General features: G+C 34.9%; 1 protein-coding gene across 4 annotated transcripts in view; it reads left to right on the forward strand.

Annotated features, from left to right (window-relative positions):
• IFT74 (intraflagellar transport 74) overlaps positions 1–14,877 on the forward strand; it is a 111,457-nt gene extending 96,580 nt beyond the window's left edge. For all 4 annotated transcript variants that reach the window (XM_066257379.1, XM_066257381.1, XM_066257378.1 and 1 more), the window contains 4 exons: positions 5,054–5,217; positions 5,737–5,862; positions 11,390–11,450; positions 12,708–14,877. In XM_066257379.1, the coding sequence (XP_066113476.1) occupies positions 5,054–5,217; positions 5,737–5,862; positions 11,390–11,450; positions 12,708–12,826 (470 nt within the window). In that variant the 3' untranslated portion in view covers positions 12,827–14,877. The remainder of the gene's footprint in view (positions 1–5,053; positions 5,218–5,736; positions 5,863–11,389; positions 11,451–12,707) is intronic.
• The last annotated feature ends 1,599 nt before the right edge of the window (positions 14,878–16,476 follow it).

Below are 16,476 nucleotides of genomic sequence, written 5' to 3' on the forward strand. Positions count from 1 at the left end.
CTCGAACTCATCCAGCCACTGGCTGTTGGAGGAGAAGAAGGAGAGAAGCAGATGGTCACTTCTCCTGTATGCCCTAACCGGAATTCGAACCCAGGACGTTCATATGCCGGGCCAGTGCTCTTATCTGCTAAGCCAAAAGGGCAAGTCTTGCTCCTACTTTAAAATAAAGGAAAAGGGAAGGCAAAATGTTCTAAGATGAAAATGTATAACTGTACCTGCTGTAACTGCTGAATGTATATAGTATTATTAACATGCCCAACTGAGAACACAGGAGAGAGGAACTTGGCCAAGGCAGGTTTGAATTTAGAGTCCTTCATCTGGATATGCAAGTTAGGTATTTCCATTTCATATTAGCATCCAATTTTTAGTTTCTTCTAATTGGATTTTACTTTGGTAGCTAAAAGAAAAGCCAAACAAAGCATGATGCCTTGAGGAAAGAAGCCTGCAGTAGCAAAATCAACCAAGTGTTCTGTTTTCTCTTCACATAGCTCCTCATTGCTCAAAGAAGCATCTTTTTGTTAATCATAAAATAATATTTTCTATTTTAAAAATTGACCTTTCATAAAGATCATAATATTACTGAGCACCAAAGCCTGAGTGGTTTCATGACCTTGGGCAAATTATTTTTGTAACTTCAGTTTCCTCACATAACATTTTCCCCCTAGGTGATTATGAATCAAATAGCAGGTAAAGCCAGAAACACTTCAGCTATTCAATAATACTTAAAAATAATGTTTTTTTATTATAAATGTAATTCATGTTTATTATAGAGGATGTGGGAGATATAGAAAAGCATAAATAAGAAAATTAAGAATATTTATAATCCTATTATCTAGAATTTATTACTAGTAAAATTTTGGTTTTTATCTGTCCAGTCTTTTTTCTATGTTTGATCTCATCTTTAAAAAAAAAAAGCCTTTCCCGAATATTCCTGCCCAGTTATCACCAAACCCTTTTGAAGGTTTCACAGCCAGATGTCTTTAAACCTTCCTCTCACTCTTAGTTCGGTTTCTTTCTAAGAAATTTATTATCTTTTTTTTTTTTTTTTTTGCATTTTTTCTGAAGCTGGAAACAGGGAGGAGAGACAGTCAGACAGACTCCCGCATGCGCCCGACCGGGATTCACCCGGCACGCCCACCAGGGGCGACGCTCTGCCCACCAGGGGGCGATGCTCTGCCCATCCTGGGCGTCGCCATGTTGCTACCAGAGCCACTCTAGCGCCTGGGGCAGAGGCCACAGAGCCATCCCCAGCTCCCGGGCCATCTTTGCTCCAATGGAGCCTTGGCTGCGGGAGGGGAAGAGAGAGACAGAGAGGAAGGCGCGGCGGAGGGGTGGAGAAGCAAATGTGCGCTTCTCCTGTGTGCCCTGGCCGGGAATCGAACCCGGGTCCTCCGCACGCTAGGCCAACGCTCTACCGCTGAGCCAACCGGCCAGAGCCTAAGAAATTTATTATCAACAGATACATCAAGGTCCTTCTGGTCAGTACATCCAACATATTTTGCAGTCTTTTTATTTTTTTAATATCTAAATAGTATTCTTCAGTACAAACCACTGCAGAATGTCTTCCCCCCCCAAGGCTTCTGATTTTACTCTTTATTTATTCGGTCATTTTTTATTCTTTTGTATAGGATCCTTCATGTTAATTTGTTTATATATATAGGTCATGTCATGAATCCTTTTCTCTTAATGATTTCAACCATTTCCATAGCTTTAGTCATCTTTATGCTGATGATTTCAAAATCTATATTTTCAGACCTCACAGGCCCATACATGGACATCTTATTTACTTATCTTTATTTGGATATTTCTGAGGTAGCCCAAACTCAACATACCTTTTTTTTTTTAATGTTTATTGTATGGATTTTAGAGAGGAAGGGAGACAGAGGGAGAGAGACCAGAACATTGATCTGCTCCTGTATGTGCCCTGACTGGGGATCAAACCAGCAGCCTCTGTTCTTCGGAACGATGCTAACCAACTTGAGCTATTCAACCAGGGCTCAACATATCTTAAGTTGATTTCAACGCATCATCTTGCTTTCTTTCTCAAATAAAAGTTTGTCTCTGTCTCTGGTAAATGCACCATCCATTCATTTACTCATGTTGGAATAGAATTCTGCATTGACTCTTTGTTCAACCACTGTGTCCAGTCAATTGTTTGATTAATTTCAAGTCCCTAATATGTTTGAATCCCATGAGATGTTTCCTGCATTATTTTCTTATTTATTTCCATCTGACATAACTGTATATTTCACAGTTCTGTGCTTTCTTCATTGCTGTATCCCCCAGGCCTAGAAGTTTGCCTGGCACATAGAAAGCATTTAATAAATACTGTTTTAATAAATAAATAAAAACCCAAATTGACTAAACAGTCTAAGATTTCTTGCCTAGATCACTGAATCAACCATTAACTGGTTGTCCTGCACATAGTTAATGCCATTCCAATTAATTGTAACCACATTGCAAGCAGAGCAAACTTTCTGAAATTTAATTGTGCCCTCTCTGATTTAAAATTCATTGATGACTTGTCCTAGCCCTTAGTATAAAGTCCCAGTGCCCTATCTTGATTTAAAAAGTCCTTCTTGAACTGAAATCCTTCTAATTTTTCACTTCTCTCTCTCATCACCATGCACTTTGAACTCGGAATTTTAGTTATACTGAACTTATGTTATTTGCTCAAAAGTACTATGCTTTCTTACCTCTAGACTTTCACATGTTGATTGTCTTCTCTGGAACACTTTCACTTTCTCTTTTATTTGGTTGAGTCCCAATCCTTAAGGTCTGAGTTAAAAAGTATGGTTTAGAGCAGGGGTTCCCAAACTTTTTACACAGGGGGCCAGTTCACTGTCCCTCAGACTGTTGGAGGGCTGGACTATAAAAAGAACTATGAACAAATCCCTATGCACACTGCACATACCTTATTTTAAAGTAAAAAAACAAAAACAGGAACAAATACAATATTTAAAATAAAGAACAAGTAAATTTAAATCAACAAACTGACCAATATTTCAATGGGAACTATGGGCCTGCTTTTGGCTAATGAGATGGTCAATGTCCGGTTCCATATTTGTCACTGCTAGCCGTAACAAGTGATATGATGTACTTCTGGAGCCGTGACGCCTGTGTCCCGTGTCACTGGAAGTAGTACTGTACGTGAGCGACGCTGCACTTTGCGGTGCTGCCACATACAGTGCTCCTCTCACTGACCACCAATGAAAGAGGTGCCCCTTCCGGAAGTGCAGCGGGGCCCAGATAAATGGCCTCAGGGGGCCACATGCGGCCCACGGGCTGTAGTTTGGGGACCCCTGGTTTAGAGCTCTTTTGACCTTGGTCTTATGATATGATTACTCTTTACAGTAGTCCCCCTTGATCTGTAATTTTGCTTTCTGTGGATTCAGTTAGCCATGGTCATCTGTGTCCAAAATATTAAAAAGCAAAATTCCAGAAGTAAAAAGTTTTTATTTTTTAAATTGCATCCCTTTCTGAGTAGTATAACTATCCTCCTTCTCCTGCCTGGTATGTGAATCATCCATGTTATATGTTACCTGCCCGTGAATCATTTATTAGCCATTTTGATTATTAGATCAACTGTCTTGGTTCTTAGTGCTTGTGTTCAAATAACCCTTATTGTTATAGTCATTGTATTTTATTATTGTTGTTTATAAATTAAATACTTAATTTATAAATTAAACTTTATCATAGGTATGTATGTATGTATTGGGGGAAATCATAACATATGTAGAGTTGAGTATTATCTGCAGTTTTAGGTGTCCACTGAGGATAAGAGGAGACTACTATAGTTATCCAATATATTGTAAAAGATTAATTAATTGCCTGGTTCTACTTCTAGAATTAGCTACTTGAGCACAAATAATGCTTCTATTAATTTCCTTTATATCATCAGCAGCTGGGACATAGTAGATGCTCAATAGTTATGAAACAAAGAAGGAGATACACATATGAACACATGTTTCTCATTATTAGTGGATTCTGTATTTGTGAATTCACCTACTCACTAAAAGTAATTTGTAACTCCAAAATCAATTCTTGCAGCACTTTCATGATCATTTGTGCACATACATAGACTGGTGAAAAATTTTAATTGCCTGACATTCACACTTCAAGTGGAGGTAAAATAAGGCAACACTTTGCCATCTTGTTTTAGCTCTCTTACTGTAAACATGGCCCTTTTGTGGTATATTTAGTGCCACTTTTTCCCACATTTTTGTGCTTTTTGTGGAGATTTTGCTTTTTAAAATGGCCCCCAAGTGTAGTGCCTAAGTGTTGGCCAGTGTTCGTGAGCACAAGAAGGCTGTGATGTGATCTGGTTTATGGATATAAACTTTTTTCAGGCATAGATTGGCAGTGACTTCAATGTTAATGAATCAAATATATTAAATACGGTGTGTTCAAAAAACACATAAAACAGGGTTATATGTATATATTAGTTGGTTGAAAATACTGTGACCAGAGGCTCACAGGAAAATAACCCTGTATTTCCCCTAGGAGCAATAGTTCAGTGTTTGCTAACTCAGTGTTCATGCTAACTTTATAGATTATAACTACCACAAATAATGAGAATTAACTGTATATGTAATTATAAAATTAGGCTTAACTATATATATCACATATATATACACACACATACACGTATATATATATTGATATGTATGTGTGTACGTATATATAATGTTTTGTAATTTGCTTTTCCCCTACATAACTATGTATATGTGTCATGTTCCTATTTAAAATAATGGCTCTGTATCACATAATATATGTGATATTACTAAGTAAGAAAACAACTGTGTCTTCTCATATGTTTGTATGTGCATGGAAGCAAATATGGCTGATGTACATTACACATCAGGTTATGTTAATTACCTGGGGGATGAGTATATTTTTCTTGATTTATCTTTGTATTGTCTCACTGATTGTAGTGAATATGTTTCTATTGTCAGTACTCTTATAAAACATAATTTTAATGGTTGTAGTGTGTTTCCTTTTGTAAAAGAAATAAAGTTTTGACTAATTATGGACTTGAATTTTCCTGTTTCAGATAGTCAATGTCTCCAATTGGATCTACAGAAAATGGAGCTTCTGGAAAGTAAGATGATTGAGGAACAACAGTCTCTACAAAACAAAATTAAGCAAATGTTAATTGATCTGGAGACATTTAATAATTTGCCAGCTTTAAGGTCATCAAGTGAAGAAAAGAAAAAGGTAAATGGAAAAGAGTAGTACATACAAAATTATGATTTTTTAATCAGATTTTATATATATGTTGTTTATAGAATTTATTATTTCCAGTTGATTATTAGACATGTAGAAAGAAAAAAATAAAGATGTTTACATATATAATAGGAGTTACAGTGATTTAAGTTTTAAACCAAAGGCAAAAATTGAAAAGAGATACAGCATTTCAGCAAATATAGGCTGTGTTAAGAGCAGATTTGATTGTGCTATTTCCCTATTTAAGATTTTTCATGACCTTTCATTGCCATTTTACATTAATGTAAATTTGCTGGGGTAGGACTAGAGATACCAGCCTTAAGAGAGTTAATATAGTTAATTTAGCTTATTGTAGTTCAAAGGATACTTTTATAAACAGGATTTTAGAGTAATTATAGCCTTGGGTAGAATTTTATCAGAGTATCATTGAAAGTATTAGTCAAATTCAATTTATATTGTCTTAGTTGATATCCCTAAAGCTATTATTTACTTCTGTTTGGTTCTGTCTAGAAATTACATGAGGAGAGTACAGTATTATCAACCCGCAGAAATGTTCTGAAAAAAGTAACGGGAAATCTAAACAAAGAATTTGAGACACTAAAAACACAATTGCAAGAAAACGAGACACATTCTCAAGTAAGAAGAAAAAAATACTCTGAAATTTATTTTTATTTCAGATTGTCCTCTTCTCTTTATATTTTAACCCCAAAATAATTCTTTTTTTTTTTGGTCATACCTGTTTTATTTACCGTTCAGATTTTCTGGCTTAGACCTGTGCTGGCGCAGTGGATAAAGCGTCGACCTGGAAATGCTGAGGTCGCCGGTTCGAAACCCTGGGCTTGCCTGGTCAAGGCACATATGGGAGTTGATGCTTCCAGCTCCTCCCCCTGTCTCTCTCTCCTCTCTCTCTGTCTCTCTCTCTTCTCTAAAATGAATAAATAAAATAAAAATTAAAAAAAAATTATTTAAAAAGAAAAAAAAACAGATTTTCTGGCTTAGCAGATAGCCAGATAATCTCCACTCAGAAAGAATTTGCTCCTGCTTTCTTGCCTTCTATTAACCTATCTGGAAGGCCTACTTTATGCACTCTTCTGAGTACAGCCATTAAGATAATAGCTTTACATTTTTTTCAAAAGTAAAGCATTTTTAATGCAGAAACTTTGCTAACTCATAAAATCTATAAATAAAATAAACCCTAATGACTAATATTCCACCATCCAGAAGAGAGAATTCTTATTTTTGTGTGGGTCTTTCTAGTCTATATGTATATATTTTGTGAATACACACTTTATACATATATATAAGTACACTTTTACCTTTATATATTATAGAAATGGTATAATTTTGTACATTATTGAGAAACTTCTTTTTCATTTTTTAAATTAAATTTATTGAGGTAACTGGTTAATAAAATTATATGTTTCCAGTGTATGTTTCTATGTACATCATCTGTATGATGCATTGTGTGCCCACCTCCCAAAATCAAAAATTTTTGTCACCATGTATTTGAGCCTCTTTACCGTTTACTACCCCCTACCCCTCTTCCCACTGGTAACCACCATTCTGTTTTCTGTATCTGTGAGTTTTTGTTCATTTATTGCTTTTATTTTTATGTTCCACGTATGAGTGAAACCATGATTCTTAACTTCTTTGTGTGTGATTTATTTTGCTAATATTATATTCTCATGATCCATCTATGTTGTCTCAAGTGATGGTTTTTCATCTTATGTCTGAGGAGTATTTCATTGTATATATGAAGCACATCTCTCTTATCCAGTCATTTTTTGAGGGACACTTCAATTGTTTCCTTTCCTTGGTCACTGTGAATAATGCAGTGAACATAGAGGTACATATATCTTTGCAAATAAATGTTTTCAGATTTTTCAAGTAGATACACAGAAGATGGATTACTAGGTCATAATGGTAACTTTATTCTTAAATTTTTGAGGAACCTTGATACTCTTTTTCATAGTGGCTACACCAGTTTACATTCTCACCAGCAGTGAATGAGGGTTCTTTTTCTCTACAACCACTCCAGTACTTGTTATTACTTGTCTTGTTAATTCCATTCTCACAGTTGTGAGGTGGTATCTCAAACTAAAAAGCTTCTGCACAGCAAAAGAAACTGCCAGCAAAACTAAAAGGCAGCCAACCAAATGAGAGAAGATATTTGCAAACAACAGCTCTTACAAGGGGTTAATATCCAAAATCAATAAAGAACTCATACAACTCAAACCCAAAAAGTAAACAATCCAATTAAAAAATGGGCAGAGGACCTGAACAAATAGTTCTCCCGAGAAGACATACATATGGCCAACCGATACATGGAAAGATGCTGAACTTTGGTAACTTTTAGTGAAATGCACATCAAAACTATAATGAGATACCTCACATTTGTTTTTCATTATTACATATTATAATTACATATTATAAGTACTTACCCTTGTCAGTAGATATTTTTTTAATATGATTATAATATTTGACTGACATGGATATAACATAATTTACTAAATCAGTTCTGTATTGGATATTTAAGTTGTTTCCAATTTTTAAAACTATTCAAGCAATGCTGGAAACAGCATCCCATCCTTGAACTTCTTTGTTTTCTTTAATTTAAAAAGTATATATTTTTATTGATTTTTGGAGAGGGGGGGAGAGAGAACAAGTGAGGGAGAGTGAAAAATGGGGGAGAAGCGGGAAGCATCTACTTGTAGTTGTTTCGGTATGTGCCTTGACTGAGCAAGCCCAGGGATTCAAACCAGCGACCTCAGTGTTCCAGATTGATGCTTTATCCACTGTACCACCACAGGTCAGGCCCCCTTTTTTTTTTCTTTTAAATTTCTGACAGAGACAGAGAAAGAGAGAAGGACAGATAGGAACAGACAGGAAGGGAAAGAGATGAGAAGCATCAATTCTTCATTGTGGCGCCCTATCAGTGGTCGGCAAACTCATTAGTCAACAGAGCCAAATATCAACAGTACAACAATCAAAATTTCTTTTGAGAGCCAGATTAAGTTTAAAAAATCAGTAATTATAATCTTATAAAGATTGGTCACTCTCATCTGATTATATGAGCAATTTACAACTATGATTTATTAATGCTAAATGAACTAATTTTTCTTTTTGTAGTAATATGATCATGGTAGATAGTCATTGTTAACATTTTGGTATAGCATTTTGTAAACTTTTTTCTTTGCAATTAATATACCCATTGTTTTTACAAAAAAAATGAAATTCTATTCATATAGTCTTTAAGCATTTATTTTCTTAAATATTTTCAAGCTCTTTTGATGACATTTTATGACATCAGCTATTTCATTGTGTGGATATACCATTTTTTTAAAGGTATACCTCTTATTCTTCTTGAATGAAGTAGGGGCTTACCAGAGTTTGCCACAACCACTAAAAGCTTAGAAATCACTAATTTACATAATTTAGATTTATCAATTATTCTCTCTCTTCTTCATAATATGAAAATCTCAAAATGGACTTGTAAGTAGTAAAATTATCCTAAGATGTTTACAGTGGAGATGAGTGCTAGAGAAGAAACTTTAAAAATGTTTATGGGAGCACTGGCTGGTTTGCTCAGCGGTAAAGTGTCAGCCAGGCGTGTGGAAGTCCCAGGTTCGATTCCCAGCCAGGGCACACAGGAGACGTGCCCATCTGCCTCTCTACCCTTCTCCCTCTCCTTTCTCTCTCTATCTCTCTCCCCTCCACAGCCAAGGCTTCATTGGAGCAAAGTTGGCCCGGGCACTGAGGATGACTCCATGGCCTCCACCTCAGGCACTAGAATGGCTCCAGTTACAAAGGAGCAATGCCCCAGATGGGCAGAGCATCACCCCCTAGTGGGCATGCCGGGTTGATCCTGGTCAGGCGCATGCAGGAGTCTGTCTCTCTGCTTCCCTACTTCTCACTTCAGAAAAATACAAAATAATAATAAATGTTTATGGGATCATCATCTTAATTGGTTCTTAGGAAAAAAGATTGGTTTTTCCTAGAGAATATCGGCCCTCCTCCACTGAATAGATGACTTAAGGAGAAAACACTTGACAAACACAATTTCTTAGAGCCAGTTAATAGCTACCTTGTTTATTTCCACAGTAAGTGCTAATCATGTTCCTAAACCCATAAGCTGATAATAGGAATTCATAACATTAACAATGTATAGCCTTTCTCTTTATTTGTTGCCTTTTGTGAATCCCAAATAATCAAATCAAGTCTTGGTTCTCCTTATGTTTTATAACTTTTATAGAAAACTAGTTTTTGATATCTATAAATAACTTTACATCACAGCTGGATTTTTTTAATGAATGACTGTTAGTTATTTGAAATCATTTAACATGTCTATATGGGAACAACTGTGAAACTTGTAGAAGAACACATAGAGACATTACATTAGTCTTGGCAACAACTTTTTGGTATGACACCAAAAGCACAAGCAACAAAGGCAGAAATAAGTAAGTGGATCTACATCAAACTAAAAAACTGTTCCTTTTGCAATCAACAAAATGAAAAAGCAACTTATGGAATTGGAGAAAATATTTGAAAATCATGTATTTGATACGGGTTAATATATAAAGAATTTATAAGAGATGTTTTTAAAAAGTAGTAGAAAAAAAAGTTTTGTGCTTCATGATAGCCTCGGAGGTTTAAAAGCAAGTCTCTAATAAAGATGTGTGATATAGAAAAAATTTAACCATCTGCGATAGTATTGCTATTTTTTTAGGTGAGGGGAGATAATATTTTATAGTATTATTCTTGTAGCAGTCAAGAGGTCTGCTGCTTTATAATAAGTCTACCTGTTTGAGTAAAACTAAGAGGGAAAATTTTGGTACTTCACAAAAGCTTATTAGAGCTTTATTATCAAAAAGTGAAGACTGCTTTTTGAAGTCCACCTTTACTTCAAGGTCCTATCTGGGGGAAATCGATCTGATTTAGCAATGTTAACTCATAGAACATAAATTCATGTAATTTATTAGTTATGATTCATCCTAATGTCTGGATCTCCTTCTTTGGAGAAAACAATAGGATGATACATTAAGTCTGAACTTATGCCCCAAAAATAACTTAGCATGAAAGTATGAAGAAATATTACTAAAGCTGCTGCAATTACCAGATTTTAAAAAATGATCCGGGCAGAACATTTTATATTTTATTTTTCAGATGGTGCTTTGCTTAGGGAAAAAAACAACAACTATGTGCATCTTAAAAAAGAAAGACCATAACCCAGAGTTACAAGGTTAATTAAATGAAAAAAACAGTTTAATTCTATAACAGTAAAATTGTCTTCTGAGGAAGCAACCGTGAATATAATATCCACATTAGCTTCCTGTTGATGCAGAAATTATTGTAACAGTGCCAGCTTTTCACCAGTGCTCTCATAATCTTCACACTGCAGCTCTGCTCTTATCACAGTTTGTGGAGTTAGACAGGAAATTCAGCCCTGGAAATAAGGAAGTTTCTCCTATATAGCTGAACCTTTGGCAGTGTTAGAATATATATTACGTTTGTGGCATTAGACTTCCATATTTCAAGGAGAGATTCCTATTAAGTTCCATTCTTCTTTTTTAAGTTCTTTTAGGAAAGGAAAAACCATAAATTGTCTTTCAGGTGGCACATTCATTGGTATAATAATATTTTAAATATCTCCCTACTAAAATATAGTAAATCTGTTGTCAAAATCAACATTGTATTTATTAATATATTAATACTTCCTAAATTTCTTTTTTGTCTATCATAGCTTTATCTCATACAAGGAGTTGATAAGATTTAAAATGGGCCTGACCAGGCAGTGGCGTAGTGGATAGAGCGTTGGATTGGGATGCGGAGGACCCAGGTTCGAGACCCCGAGCTCACCAGCTTGGACCCAAGGTCGCTGACTTGAGCAAGGGGTTACTCAGTCTGCTGTAGCCCCCCGGTCAAGGCATATATGAGAAACCAATCAATGAAAACTAAAGTACCACAATGAAAAATTGATGCTTCTCATCTCTCTCCATTCCTGTCTGTATGTCCCTATCTATCCCTCTCTCTGACTCTCTGTCTCTGTAAAAAAAAAAAAAAGATTTAAAATGGGGTATTTTTTTTTTCTTATCCTCTTAAAAAAGGGTGCATAATAATTTTTGTGAATATGGCACTGGTTAACATTTTTCTTTTGTGTTTTTAGCTTACAAATCTGGAGAGGAAGTGGCAACACCATGAACAAAATAATTTTGTGATGAAAGAATGTATCCTTTAAAATGCAAATTAACTTGACCAAGTTGTTTTGTTTTCTAGGAATTTCTTTACAGACTGAAATGAAATAATTCAATACACACTCATCAGATACCAAATATGTACAAAACACTGAGCTGAACTATGTGGGAAATAAAGAAATAAGACTTAGTTTCCACTCTACAGTAGTTAGGGTGTTTGTGTATGTGGCAAAGTAACTAATAGAAAGTGGAGTATATAAAGTCATAGTGTGACTAAGTGCACAGATTATGGAGTCAATAGATATAATTTTAAATGTTGACTCTACTACTTATAGTTCATGGACTTCAGACAATTTACTTAGTTTGCTTAACCCTCAATTTTATTATCTTATATATAGTTAATATTTCCTCTCAGAGTTGCTGGGCAAATTATATATAATCATCTGTATGTTTGTGGTATGGTTGTTATTGTATATACTGCTGTACTTGGATATCTGTGCAGCAAAGGGAGACTAAGTAGTGTTATGAGAAATCTGTCCTTCAGCTCATCTGTGTTTCAGCCAATTCAACTTCATCTTATTTCTACCAAGATGGTACCCTATGTCCCATCTTCTTATTTTTGTTTGTAATTATAGGAGGAAGCAGCTGTTTAGGACATGTATTATGAAGTTGTAAGAAACATTTCCCCAAAGTAGTTTTATATTACCTTCCTTGATCCCATTCAAGGACATCTCTACTTGGAGAATTAGATCCTGACTCATTGCAGCATAGGTTCTCTTCTAGGACACTGCTGAACCTCAGCTCAGGGCAGCAGGGACCACAGCTTATCTACACATGAGATGCATAAGGGGCTCTATTCCCAGTGGTCATGGAACTTAGTTTAAAAGCTAAAGACTCCCATTCACAATAAGCTAATGTATAGTACTCTAGTTTTTGTGCAACATCAAGTAGGTGATTTTGAAACAGTGAATTCTAGAGACTTGCCTGAAATTCTTTGTGATTCTTTAGAGAACATGGTTCTTTAGAATACTCAATTGTTCTAAGACCAGAATTAGATTGAAATATATAACATATTAACTATAAAAAAGCTTTATATAGTAAATGATCTTTTTTGAAACCAGTTTTGCTTGGCCTTTTAGGTTTCAGTTGATGCTTAATCTGCTAAAATAGTATATATATTTTTTAAATATTCTAATTGTGCTTTGTACCATCTTCACTTTTCAATAAGAAAAGATACAAGTATGATTAATATTTTTATTTATAGTGTTTCCCCTTAACTTATGTAATTAGTCATAGCAACCAAGAGTCAAGAGAGTGATTACCAGTCAATTATGAAGAATGTGAACAAGCAGATTGCAGAGTACAATAAAACCCTCATTGATGCTCTACATAGCGTGAACAGAAACTGAGTCAGAACCACCTGCAAGTCTCTATACAAGTATCCAGTTGCTGTGAAACTACACAAGCTGACTGAAAAAATAAAAAAGCTTACCCTTGAGTCTTGCTATAATTTTTGTGGCCTCTTTGAAGAATGGTGTTGTAAATAGTATAATAGTTCAATAAGTAGTTTGTATTTTAAAAGTATCTCCTTTTATGATATTTTTGTTTTCTGTGAGTGATAAAAATGGCTCAAAGAATCAAGAGAGAAAGTCTAAAAGTGATATTTGATTGGTATAGTTCATCTGTAGCAGTGATTTTTAACCTTTTCATCTCAAACTAATTACTAAAATTCTGTGACACACCAAACAATATATTTTTTGTTGATCTAACAAAAAAAATAGGTATAATTTTGATTGGTTTACAAAAACAAATAATAGTATTTAACTATGCTTTTTGTTCCAAAGTGACTTTTTTAAAAATTGGATGCCTGTACTTGTATATAAAGATTTCTGGTACCAAGAATTAACCAATCAGACACAAACTTATTGTGTGATAGGACCAATAAGATGCAACTCGACTGTATGACCTCTATATTTCTAGTTTAAGATGGCATACGCACCACTATTGTTGAGTTGACTGCTGTTATTTCTTCATTTGACAATTTAATGGAAAGAGGTCAGTGCCTCTGACTAGTCAGGTGTTGCTGTTTAAAAAATTAGATGTGCCATGGCACATGGTTTGAAAATTGCTGCTCTTCGACAACAAGTGAAATCTTTTCATGTGTCAGCTCTAGGAGGGATGCATGGAGTATGACTGATGTAGCACTTACAGCACTCTTGTCCATTTTTGCTTCTAGAAAAAGATGGTAAGATTAGAAGGAAGTATTTAGCTTTGAGCTTTACTTCTCAGAGTATATTTCATGTGTTTTAAGGCATATAAAGTAACATATATTCTTTATGTATCTGTTTTCCCTAAAGAATATAAATTGGAAACTTAATGATTGAATTTTAAAAATATTTCCTTGTATGTATATATCAGGAAAAACATGAAGTTTAAAAGAAATGCTGTACTTATGATGGGCTGTTTGTAACATGGTTGCTGCTATTCATTTCCACCCTGATGTATGCACTTAATCTTTTGTACTGTAGAGGGCTTGAGAAGATCAATTAGCAAACATTGCAAAAACATTTGAATGGAAAAGTTAGAAGAGATATAATTATGAAGTATGAATCTGTGAGACATCATTGTAATTAAAAATGTACCCTCTCTTGTGGTCAAGAATGAATCACCTTGAACCTCATAAAATATTCTTTAAAGCTATCCTTTTTTTTTTGCTCCTTTGATCTCCTGTTTCTCGTGTTCATCAGGTTACTCTATTTCTCAGTATTCCTAAAATACAAGCATATTGTTGTCTTTCAAATAAAAGGCTTTATTGTGATATAATTAACATAATATAAAATTACCCAGGCATGTTACTTTCTTGAAGTAAAGTTATCAATGTACATAGAGGAATGAACATTGTTGAGTTTGGTTAACTCTGGATTACTAACGTGGCTGAAGATCCTGTACTGAGATACATTCATTAAAGTGGCCTTCCTAAAATCTGTTCCCTAGATCCTGAATTAGTCAGGTTAATAGTTATTGTACCACCAAAGGATTCATGGTCTAAGAAGTTTGGGAAACATTGTTTAAAACAACAGTAAAATGGTTAAGAACCCTTAATATGTTAATGTGCAAGTTCAAGAAGAGTATATACTATTAATATTATACTATTAATAATAAGGATTTCTTCCTGAGTGATAGGATAGTTGGGGTTTAATTTCCCTTGGACTTTTTGGTACATTGAAAATCATATATAATGTACATATAATACTTAGAAATGCAATAAAAATTCAAATGGTACTTTAATTTGTGGGAAGGAAATATGATAGTAAGACAACTGGGTAGTTGTTGAACTACAACTGAACCAGTCTTCATCCAGAAAACATGAGAAAGATCATCTCTCCGTTAAATATACAGTATGTGTTTGCATTATAACTGGGAAGTTTGGCAGAGGAAATAAAAAATTTCTTGAAGAAAAGTAAGGTTTTTATAGTCTGTTCTAAATTATTCATATATGATATTTAGAGAACATAACTAAGTTGGATTTCTTTAAAATGTGGTATCGGAGGGAAATTCTAACGTCTCTTCCTTCCTCTCAGAGCTTTTTACCAAGTCCAACAAGAATATTCTCTGCTAGGATAAAACTGGAGACTGCTATCTGCCTGAACTGGCTTTTCCTTGTTAATCACATTGCTCCTTGTGTTCTATTCCTGTTAAAATAACACCTTGTAAGTCACATGAAAAGAAACTGTGGACTGAACAAACATGCTGAGTAGTGTTTTCTTTTTGTTTGTTTTTTATTTTAAAGAAGATCAACATGGGAAAGTTAGCAAGTCTTGTTTTTCCAATCCTTATCCTTTATCAATAAATAAACATGAGTTGTTGATAGTTTTTTTCATTTACCGGTGAGTCCCTTATTTGGACTATATTCTGGTCCCATGGTATAAATTTCAGTGCAGGGTTGCAAAATTAGAGCATAGAGTAATGCCATTGACACTATGGAAGAAACACCAGTTAGTAGATGCTCCAGGAGTAGGTGCTGTCCTGTCCAATTTCTCTATATATAGCTCTTTCCTTTTGCTGTATGTTTCCAGCATAAACAACCTTTGTAAATGAGACATGTAGACTTAAAGTAAGAAGAAATCAAGATGGACTACTAAAGATTGAAGTAATTTTTTTTATTTTTATTTTATTTTTTGTGACAGAGAGAGAGGGACAGACAGGAAGGGAGAGAGATGAGAAGCATCAATTCTTCATTGCAGCTCCTTAGTTGTTCATTGATTGCTTTTTCATATGTGCCTTGACCAGGGCCTACAGCAGAGTGAGTGACCCTTTGCTCAAGCCAGCAACCTTGGGCTCAAGCTGATGAGCCTTGCTCAAACCAGATGGACCCGTGCTCAAGCTGGCAACCTCAGGGTTTCAAACCTGGGTCCTCCGCATCCCAGTCCAACACTATCCACTGCACCACCACCTGGTCTGGCTATTTATTTTTTAAGTAATCTTTGTCAATTACAGTTGACATGTTAGTTTCAGGTGTACAACCCATTGATCAGACATGTAACAACTTACTAAGCAATCAAGCCGATAAATCTATAGTACCCATCTGGCACCATCCATAGTTATCACAGTACTGACTATATTCCCTATGCTATACCTTACATCTCCATGACTATTCTGTAACTACTAATTTTTACTTCTTCATTCCTTCACCTTTTTCACCTGTCCCCTAATCCCCTGCCCATGTAGCAGCCATTAAAATGTTCTCTAAAAGTTTTTGCACAGCAAAGGATACCGTCAACAAAATGAAAGGACAAGCCACTGAATGTGAGAACGTCTTTTCTGATACATCTGATAAGGACAATATCTAAAATTTTTAAGGGACTTATACAACCCAACACATACACACAAGACAATTCGGTTAAAAAATAGGCAAAAGACCTGCATAGATGCTTCTCCAAAGAAGACATACAGATGGCCAATAGACATATGAAAAGATGTTCAACATCACTAACCATCAGATTAATGCAAATTAAAACCATAATGCGATATCATTTCACACCTGTCAGAATGGCTATCA

Source organism: Saccopteryx bilineata, chromosome 2 (genome assembly GCF_036850765.1).
Source record: "Saccopteryx bilineata isolate mSacBil1 chromosome 2, mSacBil1_pri_phased_curated, whole genome shotgun sequence".
Classification (NCBI taxonomy): domain Eukaryota; kingdom Metazoa; phylum Chordata; class Mammalia; order Chiroptera; family Emballonuridae; genus Saccopteryx; species Saccopteryx bilineata.